Source organism: Cetorhinus maximus, chromosome 17 (genome assembly GCF_964194155.1).
Source record: "Cetorhinus maximus chromosome 17, sCetMax3.hap1.1, whole genome shotgun sequence".
NCBI lineage: Eukaryota > Metazoa > Chordata > Chondrichthyes > Lamniformes > Cetorhinidae > Cetorhinus > Cetorhinus maximus.
In genome coordinates, this window is record NC_135895.1 from 34,946,698 (window position 1) to 34,961,235 (window position 14,538).

The 14,538-nt window shown below is 40.7% G+C and overlaps 1 protein-coding gene across 8 annotated transcripts in view; it reads left to right on the forward strand.

Annotated features, from left to right (window-relative positions):
- ccdc24 (coiled-coil domain containing 24) overlaps nt 1-9,349 on the forward strand; it is a 106,514-nt gene extending 97,165 nt beyond the window's left edge. For all 8 annotated transcript variants that reach the window (XM_078560974.1, XM_078560968.1, XM_078560971.1 and 5 more), the window contains 3 exons: nt 1,042-1,111; nt 1,960-2,074; nt 8,396-9,349. In XM_078560974.1, the coding sequence (XP_078417100.1) occupies nt 1,042-1,111; nt 1,960-2,074; nt 8,396-9,125 (915 nt within the window). In that variant the 3' untranslated portion in view covers nt 9,126-9,349. The remainder of the gene's footprint in view (nt 1-1,041; nt 1,112-1,959; nt 2,075-8,395) is intronic.
- The last annotated feature ends 5,189 nt before the right edge of the window (nt 9,350-14,538 follow it).

Here is a 14,538-nt window from a genome sequence, read left to right on the forward strand (position 1 = left end):
CAATTTGTCAGTCAAGCTTGGACCACAGCAATTAACCAACTGTTAAAGATCTTGTTCGTATTGGATAAATGGTTGGAAAAGCCTTTGTGATGAATAAACTCCCCTCATGCAATGTTATGCCAATTATATTTTTCACAAGAATTACAAATCAACCAACTGTTACAATCATGCATGTCCCTAAGAAAAAGAAACAAGGTTTTGAGGAGGAAGCAAAGAATAAACAAATAATGTATTTTCATCTGAGGCAAATGTTGCATAGCCATTGTGAGGATAAAGCAAAGAAAATAAATTGTAAATAACTGAAGAGAGAACAAAAATCATTGGTATTTTAAGTGAGTTCTGTCAAGTGATAGATAAACAGTATCTATCAATTGCATCTCTGGAACCTGTATGTCTCAGCAATGATACTATTTTACCTTGTATCAGTAAACATCATAAACCACACTCCAATTCTTGAATTATAGGACATCTACTAGATATAAAAAATATACACTTTTACTGTCCTTGTTTATCCTGCTCATGCACTCTCTGTTTTTAATACAATCCTTCCTCAATCAGTAGCAGACCATAGAAAGTTAATGGGTAAAAATTTGTCTTGGGTGTTAGTGCAAAACGGACAGTAGAGATATTTGGCTGTACACTAATTCTGGTAAAATAATTGCTCTGTTCAACTAAAATGCACAATAATCTAACGTTGAGTATTGGTGCAGGAAAAAAAGAGGTGAAATGTCATCGTGTCCTCTATCAGCAAGAAAAATAATCTATCCAACCTTCAGGAGTTCTTTTATGAATTACTTTTGGTCTTGATAGCGAATACCGAGCAAATGTAGAGGAAAGATCGATGTCTATGATGAAATGAAATAAAAGTAAACAACATAATTGAGAAATACATAAGAACACAAGTATTTTTTAAAACACATATTAAAGTAAAATCAAATTTGGTATCAAAATTTTATTTTTACTTCAGAATTGGAGAACCCAATATTCTTTGTTAAGGAATGATAATCATGGGTTTTTAATCCTTCTTTATGCCATCTGTAGGAGTGCATAGAAGAAGAGCATAAGTACAACTTGAACCTTACGACGCAAAATGCAGTTCCATCAATTGCAGGTATATTCTTTTTCACTGTCTGGGTTCTGAGTTCTATATTGTACTTGTAAACAACCAATTTATGTCAACAAAACCCTCAGCAGTATAATATATTGGTATATGTGCAAAGATTAGTGTACAAGGAAATGGTGAGGATTTTCTGCAAATTGCAAACGAGGATATTAAAATAACAGTTCCTCTTCATGGTTTTTATACCTCTAATTTCTGTAAATTTATAAACCATGAACAGTTGCTGCAAATTTGTGGGTTTTAATATGATTATCCGCTTTACAAGCTCCTACCTTTAACAGTGTCAACACATTGTAGTATTAGAAAGGAGACCAGAATCAAAATACAGACAGTTATTCAATGGCTAATGATTGTCCTTTTCAACTTTACACACTAAAAACCATATAGAATGTGAAGAAGATTGAATGCATAACCAGCCAAGAATTAGTAGAAAAACTGGTGATCAAACTAGGGGTTGCATTGCATAGGTCAGAAGATCTTGTTTCATCTATCCAGACCCAGATTTTCTTGCCCTGTTTTATTAAGATTTATGATAACTGTGAAAAGAATAATGATGGCTTCAATAATTTCAACCTTTAAATCAATAAATATCATAATAGCAGATTACTTTGCCTCAAGTTAATGCTAAAGACCATTTCATCATTACTTGATATGTACCAAACACTATCCTCCACCTAACCTGTATGTCTAAACTGGAGTTTGGAATAAAAGGTAAGTATTTTATTTTCATCCTCGTCTTAAGTTCTCATCCTTCCTCTCATGTGACTCATACCCACATTATTTGAGAGGGAGCAGTGGATGCTTCTGAATGTTCTTAAAGCTTTTGTTTTTATCCTCAGAACTGAAAGATGAACGGAAAATTCTAGAACGGGATCTGCAGATGACACCGTCAATACTAAGTATGGTACAGGTTCACAAACCGCCTGGGTGCAGGTCCTCAAAGAGATCCTGCAGGTAACACATAGCTAGAGCACAGTTTCCTCCTCCTCAGAGCATAGGTGAGCAGGGAGGCTCTGACATTTTCCAGCTACAGTGCACTGCCTGTTTGAATGCTGTGTTCAGCTGATGATATCCTCAATTTGAGGATCCCTAAACATTCAGAAAGATATCAGCGTTAATGAAGAATTCTCTCACTATTGTTAAAGCAACAGAGTAAAATGTCAGAGACCCCAGTACTAGAAAAACTCATTGATCAAAAGATATGTGAGCTATTTCAAGGTACTTGGAAAAACAACTGTATCCAAAACTTTAAATGGATTTGACATTTGCATTTTGAACTAAACTCTTTCTAACTCTTAAAACAGGAATGCACCCTCACATCTGTAAAAATAACACATTTATGAATATTTTAATTCAAGAGTAAGTAAATAGCATGAGCTTCATGAGTCCTGCTGTAGCTGCATTCATACAGGTAAGTGGTGGGTTTTCTGCCAGACAATTGGCATGAACGTTTTAGATGGTGGAGAGACTTTCAGGGGTTTGAAGGTAAGCTGCCTATAGCCATGCTGTTAAGGCTGATCCAGTTAAGCTTAGCCAATGGTGAATCCCAACACCACACTATCCCCACAACCACACCCCCACCCCCACCCCCTACCACGATGTTAATGGTAGAGGACTCAAAGCCATTGTACCTTTGAAAATCCGAGGGAGGTGAGTGGATATTTTCTTGTTGGAGATGGTCATTTACCTGGAACTTACATAGTACAAATATTACCTGCTGCTTGTCAAACCAAACTTGTGTGTTGGCCTGGACTGCATCACCATTGGAGGAGTTGTGAACAAAGCTGAACACTTAGTCATTAGTGAATAGTCCCACTCCTCATAATTGAGGCAATGTCATTGATGAAGCAATGATAGTTAGCCTGTGGTTACTTTCCTGCAGCAATGTCCTGCAATTATCACTCTGTGGTAACCATGCCTGTCTTACTTAATGTCAGGATAACTCCAGCTATTGGAGAGTGTTCCCATTTAATCCTGGTAGCGTCATTTTTCTTTATAGGGCTACTTGGTTCCATACTCAGTTTTTTTTCTATTTTTTCATGGGATGTGAGCATGATGGCTATGCCAGCATTTATGGCCTTCCCTAATTGCCCTTGAGAAGGTGGTGGTGAGCTGCTGTCTTGAACCGCTGCAGCCCATGTGGTACAGGTACACCCACAGTGCTGTTAGGAAGGGAGTTCCAGGTTTTTGACCCAGCGACAGTGAAAGAATGACGGTGATATGGTTCCAAGTCAGGACGGTGAGTGACTTGGAGGTGGTGGTGTTTCCATGCGTCTGCTGCCCTTGTCCTTCTAGGTGGTCGAGATTGCGGGTTTGAAAGTTGCTGTCAAAGGAAAGTTGAATGTTGCCTTGATGTTGAGGACAGCTCCTCAAACCTTTTCTCTGGCATTCAGCTCTGTTATGAGATGTGGAGTCAATGGTCCTGGTGAAACACCAAACTGCGTCAGTGAACTCCTTATTGGCATGCAGGTGTCAATTGATGATGCTATTAATTATTTATTTCATCACATTGCAGATTATTTGGATGAAGTTGATGAAGTGGTAATCAGCTGAGTTAGATTTGTCCTATTTGATACGCCCATCCAGAAAGCACCTCTGATAGTGTAGTATTCCATCAGTATTGCACTGAAGTATAGATTATGTGCTTATCACAATGTTCTGAATCAGGGGTGGGAATGCTAACACTGAGCAAAATCTGATATCTTTTTATATTAAAATCGTCAAATGAGCATGTGTATGAAAAATAACTTCCTGACTTCACCTGAAAGTATGAAACCTTTTTTGTTTTACCTTTCTATTAGTCCCTGTATTGCTCTCGCTACACTAATTGCATCAGGAGGTTGAGGGGACACAAATGAACTGATCTTGGGTGTCCTTCAACATTGATGTTCAGCTAGGCAGTAATGAACATTAAAAAATGCTCCAGAAATAGGCATTGTTCCATTTTTTCTTGCTCTGCGCTTCACAGAAACAAAGCTAAGATTTGTACTTGCACTTATACTGTATTTGTTCAGTTTATGATATTCTGTGGTGGTGTTTTCTCATGCATGCCAACCCATATGTAGCATATTTAGGAAGTTCTAGTTGCATGTGAATATTGAAATATCTTATAAATAAATTGAGCTCTGGACTTCTTGAATTTTTAACTATTCAGTCTTGGATTTGGACGTTTATTACCCATTCCAAGTTGCCCTGAGAAGCTGCTGGTGTGCCTTTTTCTTGAATTGCTGCATGCTGTGTGGTGAAGATATTCTTACAGCCTTTGGAAGGGCAAATTCAGTATTTTAACACTGTAACGGTGAAAAAGGTAAAATGAAAACAGAAAATTCTGTAAATATTCAGCAGGTGTGGCAGCATCTGTGGAGAGAGAAACAGAGTTAATGTTTCAGGCCAAGGACCTTTCTTCAGAATTGAAGGAAGATAGAAATGTAATAGGTTTTGTGCAAGTGAAGGGTGGGGAGAGAACGAAAGGGGAGGTCTGTGGTAGGGTAGAGGGTAGAAGAGATTAAATGACAAAAGATTTCATGGTACAAGAAGGCAAATGGAATGGTGATGGTTGTAGTGAAGAAACAAATGATTTGTTCAGAGTTAGTGTGAATGGTAAAATAATGAATAACTGTGTTCAGAAGCAAAAACATAAAAATCAAGATTAAGACCGGCACATACAAAACAAAAAAGGATCAAAATGGGGGACAGAGTTTATGGTCTGTAATGGTTGAACTCAATGCTCATACAATCATAGAATGATTACAGAAGAAGGCCATTCAGCCTGTCGTGTCTGTGCCGGCTTTCTGCAGGAGCAATTCATCTAGTGTCACACTCCTGCCTATTCCCTGCATATTTTTCCTTTTCAGATAATGATCCAGTTCCTTTTTGAATGCCCTGATTGAAACTGCCTCCATCACATTCTCAAGCAATGCATCCCAGATCCTAAACACTCAGTGCATAAAAAAGATTTTCCTTATATCGCAGTTGTTTCTTTTGCAATTACCTTAAATCTGTGCCCTCTGGTTCTTGCTCCATCCACCAATGAGAACAGTTTCTCCCTATCTACTCTAACAGACCCCTCTTGATTTTGATTATCTTCATCACATCTTCTCTCAACCTTCTCTTCTCCAAGGATTACGGACACAAATTCTCCACTCGATCTACATAGCTGAAGTTCCTTATCCCTAGAACCATTCTTGTGAATCTTTTCTGCACTCTTTCTAGTGCCTTCGCATCCATCCTAAAGTGTGGTGCCCAGAACTGGATGCAATACTCCAGTCGAGGCTGACCCAGTATTTTATACAGGTTTAACATAACTTCCTTCTTTTGCACTCTATGCCCCTGTTGATAAAGCCCAGAATATTGTATGCTTTATTATCCAAGCTCAAAACCTGTCCTGCCACCTTCAATGATTTATGCAACTATAGCTCCAGGTCCCTCTGCTCCTGCAACCCCTTTAGGATTGTACCCATTATTTTATATTGTCTCTCTGCGTTTTTCCTACCAAAATTAATCACTTCACACTTTTTGCATTAAATTTCATCTCCCACTTATTTTCCCATTCCCACTCTCTATGTACTTTTGAAGTTCTAGACTATCCTCTTCACCACAATTCAAAATACTTCCGAGTTTCTTGTGGTTCATAAATCTTGAAATTGTTCCCTGTACACCCAGGTCCAGAAGGATGTAAAGTGCCTAATCAAAAGATGAGGTGCTGTTCCTCAAGCTTGTGTTCAGCTTCATTAGAACACTGCAGCAGGCTGAGGATGGAGATGCCTGCATGAGAACAAGGCAGAGAATTAAAATGACAGGCAAGAGAAGACTGAGTGGATGTGATCTGCAAAGCAGTCACCCAATCTGTTTGGTCTCCTCAGTGCAGCAGAGACGGCATTTTAAGCAGCAAATGCAATATACTAAATTGAAAGAAGTGCACATAAACCACTGCTTCATCTGGAAGGAGTGTTTGGGCCTTGGATGGTGAGGAGAGGATGTGTTTGCATGGTAAGATGCAGTGGGAAAGGGACGGGGTGATTGAGGAATGGACCAGGGTGTTACGGAAGAAGTTGTCCCTTCCGAATGCTGTCAGGGGGAGGAGAGGGTAAGATGTCTTTGGTGGTGGCATCATGTTGGAGGTGGTGGGAATGGTGGAGGATAATCCGTTGGATGTGGAGGCTGTTGAGGTGGAAGGTGAAGACAAGGAGGAACCCTATTCTGGTTCTGGGAGGGAAGGGAAGAAGTGAGAGCAGAAGTGCAGGAAATGGGTCAGACATGGCTGAGGTCCCTGTCGACCACATTGGTGGGGGTTATCCTCAGTTGAGGAAAAAGCAAGACATATCAGAAACGCTGTTCTGGAAGGTTGCATCATCAGAACAAAGAAAGATGACATTAGATGTCCAAGTCAGGCTGGTGTGCAACTTGGAGGTGGCGATGGTGTTCCCATGCAACTGATTTTCATGTCCTTCTAGGCTTAGGCAATGGGTTTTGGAGATGCAGCTGGAGAAGCCTTGGTATCTTTGTACGGTGCACCCTGTAGATAATGCACACTGAGCCATGCTATCCTTGTGGTGAAGGGAGCGGACATTTAGATTAGTGGATGAGCTGCTAATCATGCGGACTGCCTTGCCTGGATAGGGGTAAACTTCTCAGTTTGAGCAGATCACTGGCTTGGTGGGTAGTAGGATACTTGTGTGTGTTGCCTATATGGATTGCCAGAAAACATTTGATAGAGTAAGACACAAAGGATAATTAGCAAAAATTAGATCGCACAGAATAGAAGGTAACATTGTGATTGGCGTAGGTAATTAGTTGGGAGGCAGGAGACAGAGTAGGGACTAAACGGTTCATTTTCTGATTGGTAGAATGTGACAATTGGTGACCTCTAGGAATCTTTAATGGGGCCTCAGCTTATCACTGTAATAGTAAAGATGGATGAAGGAATACAGAGTTGTATCTCTTAAGTTTGCAAAAGATGCTGTTTGGAGGGGCACAGTATATTCTCTAGATAAAATCAAGAAGTTACAAAGGGACATAGACAGACTAATTGAGTAAGCAAAAACTACAACAGCTGGAATTCAATGTGGGACATGTGAGGGCTTCCACTTTAGATCTAAGAAAGACATCAAGATTTTTTCTTGTTCAGGAGAAGCTAGGAGCTGTGAGGGGCAAAGGAAATTGTGTTCAAGCACTCAATTCACTAAAGGCTACTGCAAAGGAACAAAATGCAATTAAAAAGGCTACTGGAATGTTGGCCTTTATCATGAGGATTGGAATTCAGAAGTAACAACGTTATACTTCAGTTGTGTAGAGCCTTGGCAAGACCCCAATTGGAGTATTGTGTTCAGTTTTGCCTACTGAATCTCTGAAAAGACGTATTGACTTTGGAGGGGATATGGTGCAGATTCACCAGAATAAAAATGGGCCTTAAAGAGAGAAATTCTGAGGGCAGGATGCTTGAACTTGGTTTCCATTCTCTTTAGGTGATCTAGTCAAGATGTTGAAAATGATGAATGATTCGATAGAGTGAATGCAGAGAAACTATTTCTTCTGGTGTAGGAATCTGGAACAAGACGGCATAATCTAAAGTAATCATAATCTAGGTATTTCGGCATGAAATCAGGAAGCATTTATTTACACAAAGGGTAATGGAAACCTGGAACACACTTCCTCTAAAGTCTCTGGATGCTGGAGCAATTGAAGTTTTCAAGCCTAAGGTTGATAGATTTTTGTGAGGAAAGGGAATCAGAGATATGGCGCAAAGGTAGAGAAATGGAAATGAGGTGCAGATCAGCCACAATTGGGTACAATGGTGGAATAGGCTTACAGCTGAATGCCCTACTCCGATTCTTATTACATAGATACACAAATTGTCCAAAGACTGACACCTGTAATGGTGTGGACCTCAGGAAGAGGCCATGACGTAACTGACTGCTCAGAGGTGCATGAGGACAGCTCCCCAGAATCACTGCATTTTCATTTTGTTTCTTTCCCTGTGAGAGATGGTGACTGGCACCGGCTTTCTGCTTGGATGCGATGGCATGACTGAGATCAACAGCTTGTTAAATAAGCAGTTGCAGGTGTGAAATTGAACTATTAGGCTGCAGAGCTGTGTGTAGAGGTCAGTGCACTATACTATAGCATTGTCTCTAACACAGGTGCTACTAGATTGATAATTCACATAAAAATATATTTTGCATCACTTGTTTAGAAGAAAGACATTCTCAAGCATTGATTATAGAAATGTTTTACTTTACAATCACTCCACGTAAAACTTTTTTTTGTTTGATATAGGAATGCATCAAGATGGAACCACACAGCAGCAAGCCCATTAGAAGGGATTCACTACTCAGCACTAACAGCAGATCTGTCAGAAACAAATCTAGAACAGAAAATGAAAAAACACAGTATATCACCTGTGGATGGATCCAATGCCAATGGAACTAGGGACTCTTCTAAAAAACTGGGATACACTGAAGCACTTGCTCTATCACCACACAGGACCTCTTTAAGGGCTGTGGACTTATTGGGGCCTACTTACTATGAAAAGGGAGCCTCAGCAAGCTGTCCTGCACCAGAAAGTACATGTACTCCTGGTCCTCCTTCTAAGGTGAAAAGCAAGAGTAAAGTTCAACTACATCTAATAGATGATATGTCAAGAACATTCAGTATACAAGAAATTGAGTCTACACATGATAGAACTTGCATAGCAGGATCACTCTCTTTACAAGAGGAGGAAGTGCAGAAATCACTGGCTTATTCAGGATCTACTAATAATTTCCCAGCTGGGCAACAGTCAGTCTCTTCCTCCATCTGGACAGATGCTCATTGCATCACTGAAAGTAAGAGGACTTTTTCATCAAATTTAAGAAGCCCTGTTGAGGTGTTATCTTCAATGTCAAAACAGGATGGTCATATTCTTATCCCATCACCACCTTCGGCTGAGAAGCCCATAGGTGCTCAACCCAGGAGCACCCACAGAGTGAGAAGAGCCCGAGTAGACAGCGTAGCTGGCAGTGCATGATGACTGAGTCGAGCCTGATTGTTCCAGTGAACCAGCCTCAGTTTAGAAGTTTGATTTGATTTGAATTAACCTAAATCAGTTGATTGCCATTAAAAATAAATGCTGAGGTTCTACCCAAAGTTTCCCATTTCCCGTTGTTTTGATTAATTTACTTCCATCATGCTACCTCATGTTTTACTTTAAGATGTATGCTAAGTAAAATAAAGATAAAACTAGATACAAAAGATGTTTATTTTCTTATGATTTGAAAGAAAGCATAGAAAATTAAATAAATTTTAGATGTTTTTAACTAAGACATACTTTCTGAGAGCTTTACTTTTTGAATGCAGGCAGGCCTATGTATTCACTACCATCCAAAATACCCTAAAATGCATTTTTCTTAAGTATGGAACAACATATTGAAGCTACTGTAAATAAAATCAGAAGAGATGTAAAATTGGCTACCAATTTGGAGGCGCCCACTTTGCACTATAGCGCAAGTCAAAATAATCCCTTTGGGTTGTAATTGTAGAGAGTTGTAGGCTCTGACCACTAGGTGGTAATGTGGAACAGCCTATGTTTCTGAGTGCCCAGTACACACGCATTTTGGAAAAGGGGAGATAAAAAGATAAGGAGGAAATTTTAACTGAAAATATCGTTTCACTTTAGTAAAATTTAGCTCCTATGATAGGCACTTTGAGCCTCCTGTGTAGGTAATTTCCTGTTGAAGTCCTCGGTATTTCTTTGAGTCTTATCTTCTGTCGCTCTGAAGAGGGAAGGCATTAATTTCTGGATAACTCCCACAGCCACACACTAGTGAGTATAGGAATAGTAAGATCAGATAGATTAATATATGGATGGAGAACTTGTACAGAAGGAAAACCTTCAGATTCCTACAACATTGTGACATGCTCTGGGGTAGGAGAGACCTGTACAAAGCAGATGGGTTGCACCTCAACGCTGGGATCAATGTCTTTATGGGCAACCTCAGGAAAGTTCTAAATAGTTGGCATTCCTTTTCCTTTTGCAACTCCCTGCGTCTTCACCCCCACCCCCCCACCCCCCACCTTTCCATTTTTACCATGTGTGAAAGAGCAGCTCCTCAACACCAGTAGATGCTTCTCTTCAAAGCATTTTAAAACCCTGCAGCTCAGTTCTCAGACAGAAGCCAAAATCCCATTCAACCTAGTTTCGGTTCTCTCCATCTCCTCAATGCTAAACTTTTTTTTGCAGTCTGCTTCCTATTCCATAAGCTTACAACCTCCTCACAAATACAGCATTTTTCAACCTAACTCTAGACACTTCCATTCCTTCCAACAAGCATTACTTGGGCTACTGATTATGTTTCTCAGTCAGTCATTGCTCACCCTCACACCTGCAGTGTGCATTTTAGGATTTTAGGCAGCTGAATTCTCCATTTGAGTATTTATTGTACCTATATATCTGAGCCCCACAACCCTCAACCATCCCTCCTCCCCAAAGATGTGCTTCTGGTCCTGGTGGCCCATCTGAGACCAGTCTCCGCTTCCCTGCCTGCCTTCCAGTTGTTTGCCAGCGCCCATCTATGCCTCTCCACTGAGAGGGTCCCATGACCTGATCCCAGTCTCTTTCACACTCCCTAATACTTGTTACTGTCCTGTATTCCTTCCCCCATCCTCCTCCTCTCCCACCCTGTCCTCTCTTTTCTCTCTTCTTTCACCTTTCTCCCCTTTGCCTTCCTTTTCCCCTCTCCCTCCATTTAATCTCTCTCTCCTTCCCTGTCCTCCCTCTCCCACTCATTCTCCTCCACCTCCTGCTCCTCCCTTTTCATTTTTCTCCATCTATTGCCTCACCCTTTCATGTGCCTCTTCCTTCCTCCCCTATTTTGACAAAATTAGCCCCTGACCTAGTGGTCTGCTTCACCTGAATGCTGCACTTGGTCTTGATATACCATTGCAGTGCCATTCTTTGACTGCAATTTTAAATGGATTACTTAAGCTTTTTCAATATTAAAAACATTTTGCTTGGGGTAAAGTTTAAAACAATCACTCACTGTCCTTTGGCTGAATGGCAGCAGCTTTTTCTTTCAGGATGGATAAATGGTCACCAAGTTCTGGTGGTGCAGCACTACAACTGAAAGCAGGGAAGAATAAAACTTACATAGAATAAAACATTTCAAGAATAAAAGGGATGTTTGACCTTTGAGAAGTTAAATACTTCGATAAAGTATTTTTGCCACCTAAAGAAACTTGCATCTGCTGTATAGTGACTGATCAAATATCTTTTTAGGAAATGCGGGGTTTGATTTTCACAGTTTCTGTCAGATGGAATGGATGGTAGTGTTTCGAAAATCGCGGCACTTCTGATCCACTTGCCGCCATTTCCAGCTAGTTCTGGAAATGGACAGGCACCTCAATCAGGCAGGCAACTCAGATCTGATGATACATATAGGACCCCAATGCAATTTTCAGATCCCAATGTGTACATGCATTTTGCCCACTTGTACCAGACAGAGAGCTAGCTACTGACAATCCTTGAAGGACCATTGTAAGCTGCTCAAGAAACAATACAGGTAAGTTTTCAGCATAGTTTTTGTGAGGCCCAGCATCCTGCTGTTTTCAACCCTCACCCCACCTCAGTTCGACTGCCGTTCCTCCCCCTTTAAGTTTTGACTTCCACCTTGGCAGTCAAATTGCTCTGCCTGCCCAATATCTGGCAATAATGAAAAACATCCAAATCGTGTCTTCCTGCACGTTGATTAAATAATGTTTAAATAATGCGTTATATAGATTGTTTAAAATAAACCACTCTTCTATTCTGTGGAGTTTCTCACTTCCATGCGATTGTTGCATTGTAAACAGCGCACACTTTGAAATTGTCGCACATGAAAGTTCTGCTAGCTTTTTAACCAGATAAATCACAAGTAATCAGATTTGCTTCAATTTACTCTTTTTTTGTCCTACAGCTTGCAGAGTCTTTCAGCAGTCTTCCAATGTTACAAGTCTGGTGACAAATGCTCAATTCATGTCTTTAGGTTTCAGAATTGTGCTGCTAGAATTTCCAGAGATGACACAAAGAGTAAGAATATTCAGGGGAGTGCCACAATTCTGAGTTTCAGATTTTAGATTCACTCTGAATAATTTCCAAATCACAAATAGTGCAGATGTAGAAGAAGCTTACATGACCCTGACAAGAGCTTTTCAATATCCAGTGAAGTTCATGGAAGTGATATCAGATTATCATTAAATGCCCTGGTAGCAAACTGGCAAACATTCTCCATTGGTAATGGAATCAGGAAGGATGTGCTCCTGTCATGAAGCCATTAATGTGTATAATATTTTGGAAAATATTTTTCTTTTAAAATAGAGGTTTGGTTTTCAGGTGTGTAGGGGAGAGGCAATGTGAGATCAAAAGGCATCTGTAAGCCCCCAACTGATTCCACAGTGAAAAAAACCTCATTTTGAATTCGTACGGTGAAAATTGCTTTGCTTGGTGTTTGGTTAAGTCTATGGGTTGCTGTTCCCTTAATGGAGATTAGTTTGGGAATTTGTTAAAAGTTATGATAGTAGTAATTTGTAGCCACATGTGTATATATTTTAACCTGTGTAAATTAATACAATGTTTAAACACTCAAAATAAAAGCAAAATACTGTGGATGCTGGAAATCTGAAATAAAAACAGAAAATGCTGAAAAAACTCAGCAGGCCTAACAGCATCTGCGGAGGAAAAAAAGCAGTTAATGTTTTGAGTCCTATTGACTCTTCTTGAGTCTGAAGAAGGGTCATACGGACTTGAAATGTCAACTGTTTTTTTTCCTCCACAAATGCTGTTAGACCTGCTGAGTTTTTCCAGCATTTTCTCAAGGCTGAAACTAATAATTACTGTTGCTTCCTCACAGAAAAGGACCTTTGTCCCTGACAACTGTCACGATTTCCACAATCAAGTTTTCATTTAATATCTGAAGAGTTTTTTTTGTGTTCATGAAGATGGGGATGGCACTAGAGAATAAAACATTTTCCAACTCGACCAGGAGTTGAACCATTAGTTACAAGCACTCCAAGCTCAGGTATAGTTATAGATTACATTCAGATTCTAACCAGTCTGCCCCCAAAATGTGCCAGGTTCACCATATCACCCTTCTAGGTTGCTAGTTTGGAAGGTGCTGTCGAAGAAGCTTTGGAGAGCTGCTGCAGTACAGCTTGTATATGGTAAACACTGCAGCCACTGTGTGTTGGCAATGGTGGGTGTAAATGTTTAATATGGTGGCTCAAGCGATGGCTTGTCTTGGATGATATGAAGCATCTTGAATGTTGGAACTGAACTCATCCAGGCAAGCGGAGAGTATTCCATCACTCTCCTGACGTCTGCGGCATAAGTCGTGGACAGGTTTTGGGGAGTCAGGAAGTGAGTTGCTCATTGCAGAATTCCGAGCTTCTGACCTCCTCTTGTAGCCACAGTATTTATATGGCTGGTCCAGTTCAGTTACTGGTCAATAGCAACTACCAGGATGTTGATGGTGGAGAATTCAGCAATAATAATGCCCATTGAATGTCAATTGGAGATGGTTACACTCACTTGGTTTTGTAAAAATTCATTCAAGGGATGCGGGCTTCACTGGCTGGGTCAGTATTTATTGCCCATCCCTAATTGCCCTTGAGAAGGCGGTGGTGAGCTGCCTTCTTGAGCTGCTGCAGTCCATTTGCTGTAGGTACACATAAACTGCTGTTAGGAAGGGAGTTCCAGGTGTTTGACCCAACAACATTGAAGGGACAGAGATATATTTCCAAACCAGGATGGTGAGTGACTTAGATGGGAACATCACAACCTGGAGGTTCCCCCCATCTGCTGCCCTTGTCATTCCAGATGGTGGTGGTCATATTTGGAAGGTGCTGTCTTAAGGAGCCGTGGTGAGTTTCTGCAGTGCATCTTGTAGATGGTATACATTGCTGCTCCTGTGGAGGGAGTGAATGTTTGTGGATGGGGTGCCAATCAAGCAGGCTGCTTTGTCCTGGATGGTGTCAGGCTCCTTGAGTGTTGTGGGAGCTGCACTCATCCAGGCAAGGGGAGAGTATTCCATCACATTCCTGACTTGTACCTTGTAGATGGCTTTGGGGTGTCTGAAGGTGAGTTACTCATCGCAGGATTCCTAGCCTCTGACCTGCTCTTGTAGCCACAGTATTTATATGGCTGGCCCAGTTTAGTTTCTAGTCAATGGCAACCCCCAGGATGTTGATAGTGGGGGATTCAGTGTTGGTAATGCCATTGAATGTCAAGGGGCGATGGTTAGATTCTCTCTTGTTGGAGATCGTCATTTCCTGGAGGGATGGCGGTATTAGTTAAGGAGAGCATTGCAGTGCTGGAGAAAGAGGATGTCCCAGGGGTTCAAGGACAGAATCAATTTAGCTAGAGCTTAGGAACAAAAAGGGTGCAATTACATTGTTTGGTGTAGACTATA